General features: G+C 45.9%; 1 protein-coding gene across 1 annotated transcript in view; it reads right to left on the bottom strand.

Moving 5' to 3' along the window:
• Window positions 1–4031: 4031 nt before the first annotated feature.
• The window catches only part of GOLGA3 (golgin A3), a gene marked incomplete at its 5' end in the record, with an annotated part of 22593 nt that continues 16854 nt past the window's right edge, over window positions 4032–9770 (bottom strand). The window contains 6 exons of the mRNA XM_008049730.2: window positions 4032–4320; window positions 5305–5468; window positions 6318–6482; window positions 7528–7650; window positions 7860–7992; window positions 8716–8855. Of these exons, the coding sequence (XP_008047921.2) occupies window positions 4116–4320; window positions 5305–5468; window positions 6318–6482; window positions 7528–7650; window positions 7860–7992; window positions 8716–8855 (930 nt within the window). The remainder of the gene's footprint in view (window positions 4321–5304; window positions 5469–6317; window positions 6483–7527; window positions 7651–7859; window positions 7993–8715; window positions 8856–9770) is intronic.

Raw genomic sequence — 9770 nt, 5'->3', positions numbered from 1 at the left:
TTTTGTATCCTTAATATTTTGTGAGGTTAAGGCCACAAAAGAAGGTGGTCAGGGAATCTGCACTTGGATCTGTGTGGTGCAGCAATTTATCTGGCCTCTGGTAGAGAAGCCAACAAGTGGAGTCTAGGAAAAATGTGTATGCATAAACGCCACCAGTCACATCCTATGACACTTGTTTCTTGCTCCTTTTCTGTATTAGCTATGATGACTATGAGTCATCTGAAAACTGAAAACATACGAAGTAATACTTGATAATGAGTTAACTGGAAAATTCTCTACACTTGGCTAAAGTTATTGGTCAAAACAAAGCATGGATGAAAAAGACAAAAAAGACTGGGAAGTCACAGTGCTGAAGTCTGAGTTAAGATCCCATGGTTACCAGTGATACCCCAGCAGATGCCAGTGGCTGCAGGGAGCCCCTGGCCCGCATACAGAAAGCACGGAATGGACACAAGTTTTCAGTCTGTCTGAAGAGCAGCCACCATCCTTTCCCCTTGGAGCCACGCACTCTGTTGCCCCTATAAACTTCGCTCCTTCTGTATTCCTTGCAAATGGCAACAGGTGAAGTATGGGCTAAAGAGGGAAGAAATATGGCTAAGTTGCTACTCTTGCTGCAGTCCAAAGCAACAAGAAGTTAGATTTCGCGTCCCATCTGAAACTTTGGCAAAACAGTAAAATTCTCTCTTAAATACGTGACCAGAGTGTCTAACAACATGAGTTAAAAAATTACTCCCAAATATGATAAAATATAAATACCAAAATGAAGCCCCAATGAAATTTGAAAATCTTTACCAAAAAATAGTTTATTGCACAAAATTTAAGGAATTCCCAAGCACGCTTTAATTTATAAAAAACCAACATGCTTTTAAGTTACAATTTGTCATATGTGGTGACTGACACCTTTCCCCTGAAAAGCCACCACTTGAGGACTCTTGTGAAGAAATTTTTCATAGAAATGAATGACTCAAAACCACTGAATTTTCTAGACCCTCTAAAACATTACTCTCAAGGATCCTATTATAACCTGAGACCACCATAAAATCAGATTTGCCTGGAACTTTGAGTCAGAAAGTGTTAGAATAAGGCTCAGAATGTTTCACGCCACCGCATTATTCACGTCATGGTGGGGGGCAAGGGGTTTCCCTCAAAAGGAAGGCTCCAGGACATTTCTCTTTCAAATATGCTGGTTCCTTTGACTCCTAGAATCTTTACACATGACATTTAACTTACGGAAGCAGGAACAGATTTCAGGGTGACTTTACAGGCTCACAGCTTCTGCAGCTGCCCTGTACTGAGAAAGAGTTCAATGCAAGCCTCCTGAGGGAGCACACCAGAGGCTGTCTCAGCTGGCACAGACCCGAGGGGAGTCAGTGTCACCTCCTATCAAAAACATTGCCTGACACGTATTCCAGAGCAGAGAACAAGGTGTATAAATCTATGAGATCCGTGGCATCTCTCTGACGTGTACCATGGAAGAATCAAGGAAAGCCACATTGTTTTTTGGAACATAAAACAAGTAATGATGTGACACGTCCAAGCCAACATTCTCTGCAATCAGCATGACACACGGGATAAATGATTCGCACAAACCTTATGCGATGGTGACCCTGTTTATAACGCAACGCTCTGGACTCGACTGTTACCATGAGCATATTCCACAAGTCTCAGTTCTGTACACAAAAACAATAATTCAAACTTTATCCACTGAAGAGTCTAACTCTGGGAGGTAGAAGTACCAGGAGAGTCCCTTGGAGATAGGAAAAAAAATTCAGCAATCAAAAAGGCAGGCATCTTAAACATCCCATGTCCTCTTTAAGGTGACTTCCTCAAGAAGCCTAAAGACTTGAACAAGAGGCCTCAGATCCAACCCCAGGCATGAAAACACAGGAGCAACATGAGACTCACACAGCAGGGGACAAGACAGGCCAGGCTCGTCACCACACCAGAAGATAGCATTGACAACCTGGCACAGGGTGACGACAGACACCAAGAGCAGGAGCCATTTCTGAGCATGTACACTCATGTATGCACACGCAGGACAACCAAAGGAACAAAGGGATGAGGAACAGAAATCTGCATTCACATGATGAATATATTCAGAATTAGTTTATCTTAAAGGAAGAAATACACAGTTAACACCACTCATTTGAAGACCTTCCACAGCAGGAGGAGAAAGCAGCTCCCCACAGAGTAAGTCTGTGTTACTTGGTTTTAAAATGAGAACAGGATAATACAGCCAAAATAAATATGAATGTCAATTACCATCTTTTCTAATGGTACAAGAACAATCTACTCAAAAACATCTCCAATGTAAGATAAAATGTAGGAATATATTTATAATAGATTTTTCAAGTATTTCAAAATTAACCCTGTACAAATGAGACACACACACACACACACACACACACACACGCATATATATATATATATATATATATATATTTTTTTTTTAGATGTTCCAATACTTGCTAGGGAATTTTTTTAAAACACTAAACATCTTTGTGGTCAATGCTACTTACCCTTATCATTTAGCCTTCTAACAGTATATTACAAGAACACCAACAGCTTATAAATACCAAACTGTTTTCTTCACAAAACAGACACAAGTAACGTATGGCCATGAGGACATCTGGACTGGCCAGTGACACTCAGAACGTCACCTCACACCAGCAGGTTGCATAGGAGGCCACCTGCACCCATTCTCTCTCTCCTCTAACTCATAACAATAAATACTATATTAGTTTCTGAGAAAATTGAGGGAAAACTTACAGACTTCAACTCTCCCAGGCAGTCAGTGTCTGCAGTGTCTCAGTGTTTAGGTGGGAAATGTAAAATCACACACTCAGTACTGATTTAAATAAGGCATCTGTTTCTGAGACACCTTGGAGGACCACAGCTACCTTCCCTGTGGGGCTGGCCTGTCTCTTCTGTAAATCGCTTCTGCGTGCCACGCGATGCCGGTGTGTCCACCAAGGACCTGGATGTCTCTTGATGGCTGTGCTGAGGCATTCTCACAGGCCTGGTAAAGATATTCACGTACTGCACAGAAGTGTGAGGCCTGGAGAAAGGCTTGTCTGCCCTGTGAGCTGCAACAGTTTAGGGTCACATGGAAGCCACAGGAGTCCCTGCAGGGAAGGGAGCCCCTGGCCCACTCTTCTCTTCCTCTCCTCTTGCTCTGTCTGTGCACCCCGAATGTCAGGTCATCACATGGGGACCTCAGCGTCCTTGTGCCTCCTAGTGGCCGCGAGGCCCGATCAAGGGTCTAACATGCTACTTGCCTGGTGGCTGGCCGAGGTGGGTGGGACCACACATGGCCAGTGGTCAGAGAGGAAGAGACTGGGCAGGGAGAAGCTCCCAGAAATAAGTACAATTAAAACAACAAAGTACCCTTTCTGTGTAAGGATATTTGGTTTTAGAAGGTAAATAAAATAATTACATTTCTTAAAATAAAATTTTATGACCAATATCCCTAAATCCTACATGTATATTATTTTCCAACAGCAAGATTTTGAAAGGCAATAAAGAGACAATTATGTTGCTCTTAAATAAAATGAGCATAAATGTTGGATTATGATCTTCAGAATTTATATACACATCCTATGGCGAGATGAAAAAAATAATTGCAAAAAATTGGTATTGAAAAAATAAAATAAAAGGCAAAGGTGCAAATAAAATGTCATTTCTGCAGGAAAGTAAAGCTCTTACTGAATGGAGCAGGGAAGTGAGAAATTGCAGTCCCCTGCCCCAGTGCTGCTGCCACGGACCCTGCCATGCAGCACTTCTACCAGTAACTGCTGCTGGTGTCACCCTCAGACGGCAGCAGCTGTCATCACTCAGAAGATACCTCCTTCTGCAAATACTCCTTCAGACTCATTAAAAAATTCCTCACTGAGGTCTAAACTAGGTTTTTCAGATTTGGTTGTTTTGTGGGAAAAGCTCATTGTGACCTTCAAATGACTTCTCTAATCCTTGGCTCTCATTCTGTTATTTCACTCCTGTTAAAGGCAAAAGCAAAACTTAAATACCATCTCTTAGAGCACACAATCAAATAAATAATATTGACAAAATAATCTTCCTTTACAGTTAGACACACGTGGAGGTAAGGGCTGCAACAGTCACTGTCCCAGCCCTTCTTCGGAAGCCGTGCTCTGACCGTGTTTCTGTGTATCACCCTGGGGGTTGGCATGGTTCCCTGGGGGTACAGGAATGCCAGGGGCTGGGTCTGAGAGATGGCCTTCCACCTGAGTCCATGAGGATAACGACTCGTGCACCGTGATGGTGTGCTCTTCCATTTGGCGCTGCAGGCTGTCCATCTCCTGCCTGGGGAGACAGGAGAAGGCAAAGGGGAAACCCAGGTTGCACGAAGCCCTGACAGAACCAGCCACAGCCTCATCTGTGAAAGGTTTGACCTGACTGACGGCCGTTCACTCAATGGCACCTGAGTGGGTCCCTAGCACTTTCAGGGATCAAGAAATCTCCAAAGACCAGCAAACCAACCAATACCACAGTTAGATGACCCCGGCACTTCCGCTGGGTAGAGGCCAGCAGATGTGACTCGGACTCCCACTTCCCTGGAAATGTGCAAAAGATACAGATTGGAGTGCCCAGTGCTGACCAGACTGCTACGTGGAAGCTGTCACTGAGGCCAGTGTCACACACAACTTCTACTTCCTGTTATCTCCCCATGGGCCCCACCTGGCATGCCCTGCAAACATTGTCCTTCCCACGCTGGAGGCTCAGCCTTAGGCGGCTGGATGCACAGTGCATGGCCTTCAAGCTTCCAAGGACTTATGGGGCAGTTTAATTCCAGGTGGTTTTCATCCTACAATAGGAATGCAGAGGGCCCTGCGCAGTGGCTCATGCCTATATTCCCAGCACTTTGGGAGGCCAAGGTGAGAGGACTGCCTGAGCTCACAGGTTTGACACCAGCCTGGGCAACTTGGCAAGACCTCATCTCTACAATAAATCAAAAAATTAGCCAGGTGTGGTGGCACATGCCTGTAGTTCCAGAGTTCTAGTTACTTGGAAGGCTGAAGCGGAAGGATCACCTGAGCTCCACAGGTCGAGGCTGTGGTGGCTGTAAGTGTGCCACTGCACTCTAGCCTGGTCAACAGAGTGAGACTTTAACTCAAAATAAAATAAAAAAGAGCACAGAGGCTGCACGTGTGAGTAACCTCCACTTAGAATAAACCTGCTCACACTGCTAGGCACCTGAGGCTGGCACCAGGAGAAATCCTCCAAATCAAGCGTGCCATTAATTTTTAAAGACTAAATGAAAGGACAGACACTGAGCACAGATCATACTTGAGCTGCTGGAGACAGCTGTTCAGGTTCCTCAGGGGTTCCTTGCTCACAGCGGGTGGGGGCCTCAGCAGCTCTTCCAGCAGTGAAGCTGGGACTGGACAGTCTGGGATCTTGATGGGTGTGGCGGGGCTGGAGGAGCTGGCCTCGCCTTTTGGTTCCTTTCTCTGTTGGTAAAAGCAAACTGTTAGCTTTCCTGTCTCCTCCCTCCAGTCATTCTCATTATCACAACAAGCATCAGTCTTCCCACTCATGGGACCCTCTGGTCGCTGTTGTATTAGCACAGCCTGACAATCAAAGTTCAAGAAATGTTTGCTGAATAAATAACTTCACTCCTCAGGCACAAATTAAAGCAGAAATAAGCCCAGGATTCACAGGAGGATGGAGCAAAATCTTCACCTAGACCCTCACATAGAAGCTTTCCAGGAGAGACCCAAGGCTTTTGAGTTTCCCTAAGAAATAAACTTTCCAACTTATCGGACTCCCTTTTCTAGGACTTAAATGTTTTTTCCACAGACAGGAAAATGATGTGAAATAAACCTCAACTCCTCTGACTGTGAGAGATTTCTTTGTACCTGCCTCCTGGGAAACATCCATGTAGACTGAGCATGGGAAAACTGCCAGGTGTGCCAGCACTCTGAGCAGAACTCTGACAGCAGCTTCAGATTCCTGGGCCCAAGCCCACTCTGGTAGCTGCTGTGTCCCAGCTCTTAAAACATGGCAAGGCCTGCTCCATCACAAACTACTCTTTCATTGGTTTACAAGGTATTTTACAACAAAAGAGTGCTTTAATTCATGAAAAGAAATATTCTTTTGTAAAAGGCTCCACAACAAAATAATTTGGCCCACTGTCTAAGTAGCATACTCCATTTTCATCTATTTCCACATGATAGTTGCTCAGTGTTGGTTATATACTATGTTAGTGTCTGAAGGACTGGAAAATCTGCCAGCCTCCTATCCAAAAGCCCATCTGCTGTAGGTGTCAGTCAAGCTGAAAGGGATGTAGGCCTGAATACCGTCTTGGCTGCACCGCGGCGAAGGTCCAGCTTCAGTTGCTGGTTTTGCTGAAGCAGAGTCTTCATGTTGTTCTTCAGGTCCGACACTTTTGCTTGAAGCACAAATTTATCCCTCTGGGTCATGGACAGATCTTCCTGTGCCATCTCCAACTCAGACTTGATATTCTAAGGAGAGTAAAGTCAGATTTTTAAAAGCCAAAAGATCTTAAACAGACTGCTAAGATCTTCGTCTGTCACAATTGCAAGGGACTAAAAATACAGTACTTGATGTTTCTAGGATATGACATTTCCATCTCAACCCCTTTCCTCTCCACCTGTCTAGATTGTGAAGGATCCAATTACAATCACATCCTCAACATTCTGATCCAAATTCCAGAGCTTCTGCCAAGGAACCATGGCCACATTCTACAGTGAACACCAAGAACCTCCTGTTTAAATTCCAACGTTAGCTACTAGAATATGCCTACCATTCCTAAGACATACAGGATAAGTATCCCATATCAAAATGCCTGGGACCAGGAGTATTTCAGATTTTTTTCAGATTTTGTAATATTTGTATCACACTTACCAGTTGAACATTCCAAATCCAAAAATCCAAATTGTTCCATTGAGCATTTCCTTTGAGCATCATATTGGTGTGAGAAAGTTTTGGATTTGGAGAATTTGGAGATGAAGGATGCTCCACTTACACATCTTTTTAAAATGAATTTTTCTTGTAAAGATGAAGTCTCAATATGTTGCACAGGCTAGTCTCAAATTCCTGACCTTGAGCAATCCTCCCACCTTGGCCTCCCAAAGTGCTGGGATTACAGGAATGAACCACCACACCCAGCTTCCGCCTTTACTATAAATAATGTTTCCAAGCAAGGACTCTCATCAAGTTCCTGACCCTTTCCTCGAGGAGTCAAGACTACACAGAGCAAACTTTTGACATGTACGTTCTCATCTACTGGACTTGATGAAATCATGTGGCCGGAGCCCAGCTCGGGTTTCAGCCCTGCCTCCTTCCAGCCACTGAATATCTACCAGGTGACCACGCTGGGCCTCCTGAAATGGTGACAATGTCTTCAGGACGTCTGGCGAGAATACTCAACTCACCAAGGGCTTCTGCTCCATGTGTGGCTATGCCAGGTACACACGCAACATCAGTGCAAACCTCAACCCTGGGAAGTGCCACCTCCCACCTTCCAGAGCCTTGCAGAACAGTTACCTGCAAAAGCTGCTGTATTCCTTCCAGTTCCTTTTTACCCTGCTGTTCCGACAAGTCCAGCTGCTGCTTCAGGGACTGGATTTCTCTCTCTTTCTGATCCACCTCCCACTTGAGATTTTCCATCTAAATGGGGAAGTCACATGACCAAAAGAATTTCAACATAGCTTTCTTGCACTAGAAAAGTGCTCTAACTGTATCTCTGCTTCTTTTATTAAGAAAACAATAAATATTCCTCTCCAAGCAAACAGGGAATGAAGTAATGCAGTGCATCCGCAGCAGAGTCCAGCCCCAAGAGTCAGATTAACTGGGAGTGAGACTATCCGGCACGTCACCTCTTGGCTTTCCACAGGCTGTTTGCTCAGCTGTTCGTCCAGCTGCTTCTGCAGGAGCTGCAGCTGTGTCTGGGCTTCGGCCAGCTCTGCCTGGAACTGTGCTACTTCCTGGGAATGTGTCCCCTCAAGCATCCTAGCATAAAACAAGTGACAATGGTGTATTACACACTCCCAGCCGGCCCTCCCACTGGGAAATGCTGCCAGAGGAACGTGACATCCCGGTGAGCCTTGCCGTGCCCCCTGTGCTCACTGCTTCAGGAGGTGCCATCTCAGCCAATCCTCATAAAACCCTCCACGACAGGCAAGCCCCTCGGGTCGCCTCCCACTCTGGGAACTTTTCTGTCCTCTCAATAAATCCTGCTTAAAAAAAAAACACACCCCAAGACACACACTTCCTTAGTCTATCTCCCAGATTACGATTAGCAATGGCTCTGCAAAGCCACCAGTATTGCTGTGTGTGCCACCCCCATGCCTGGCTGGATCCTCTACATGTCTGACTTGATGCTGCACTAGTGTGGAGTCTGTAATGAACCTCTTGGTGTCTGGACCACAGTCCTTGAGGTTAAGTGCTCATGGTGGGGCTCTCTCTGTCTGGGAAGAACAGGCAAGGTGGGGGAGTGGGGACAGGAAAGGTAGAGTTAAGCTCAGGCCACTGGAGACTGAAGTCGGGTATATTCTACTCCTGTGATTTGCCTCTAAAGTACTTTGTAGTTTGCTAAAAAACAGGTGACCCCCACTGTGTCGAATGTGCTAAATTAGACAGAGGAGACAGCTACCCTGCCCACCACCAAAACACTCCATGCCTGAGCTCAGCCAGGTTCCCAGGACCAGCTTTGCATGGGGCCCAGACACTCACTGGAGGCCATCGGCCTCGGCCTGCAGCTTCTGCACCAAGTGCTCTTTGGCCTGTAGCTCCTTCTTCACCTCACTCAGCTCCAGTGAGGCTGCCTTGAAATGACGACGGTTATGCCCGGCTTCCACCCTGGCAGCAGCCACCTAGGAGGAAGCCACATTACCAATGCACATAGTGCTCCATGTGATGCCTACAGCTTTGCAACACACCAAGCACAGTGAGTCAAGCCCCCCACAACTCCACGTACATCCTGGCTGCTGGCATGTGCTTTTCCTAAGCCTGTCAAGTTTCTTATACAGATCAAAGCACCCAACACGATCCATGGCACATGGTAGTATACCCTGTGTGGTTGCTATTATCTGCTGAATGAACAAATGTATTCACAACTTCTTTAGAACAGGTGTGGTGGCTCACACGTGTAATCCCAGCACTTCGGGGGGCTGAGGAGGAAAGATTGCTTCAGCCCAGGAGTTTAAGACCAGTCTGGACAACATAGCAAGACTTTGTTTCTACAAAAATTTTTTTTTAATTAGCCAGTCATGGTGGCGCATGCCTATAGTCCCAGCTACTGGGAGGACTGCCTGAGCCCAGGATGTCAGGGCTGCAGTGAGCTGAGACCACAGCACAGCATTTCAGCCTGGGTGACAGGGCACGACCCTGTCTCATAAAAAGGATTTCAGCTGGGTGTGGTGGCACACACCTGTAATCACAGCACTTTGGGAAGCCAAGGTAGAAGGATCACTTGAGGCCAGGAGTTCAAGACGAGCCTAGGCAACATTGCAAGACCTCATCTCTACAAAAAATAAAAAAAATTGGCTTGGTGCAGTGGCTCACGCCTATAATCCCTCCACTTTGGGAGGCTGAGGAGGAAGCCTCACCTGAGCCCAGCAGGTAGAGGCTGCAGTAGTCATGATCATGCCACTACCTACAGCATGGGTAACAGAGTGAGATTTTGACTCAAAAAAAAAAAAATCACAGTAAATAAAAAATTAGCAGGGGTGGTAGCATGCACCTGTGGTTCTGGCTACTTGGAAGGCTGAGGCAGAAGGATCTCTGGC

This window comes from Carlito syrichta, unplaced genomic scaffold (assembly GCF_000164805.1).
Source record: "Carlito syrichta isolate Samal-C Ts95f unplaced genomic scaffold, Tarsius_syrichta-2.0.1 Scaffold136261, whole genome shotgun sequence".
In the NCBI taxonomy this organism is placed as follows: Eukaryota; Metazoa; Chordata; class Mammalia; order Primates; family Tarsiidae; genus Carlito; species Carlito syrichta.
This window is presented reverse-complemented; position numbering and strand designations above follow the sequence as displayed.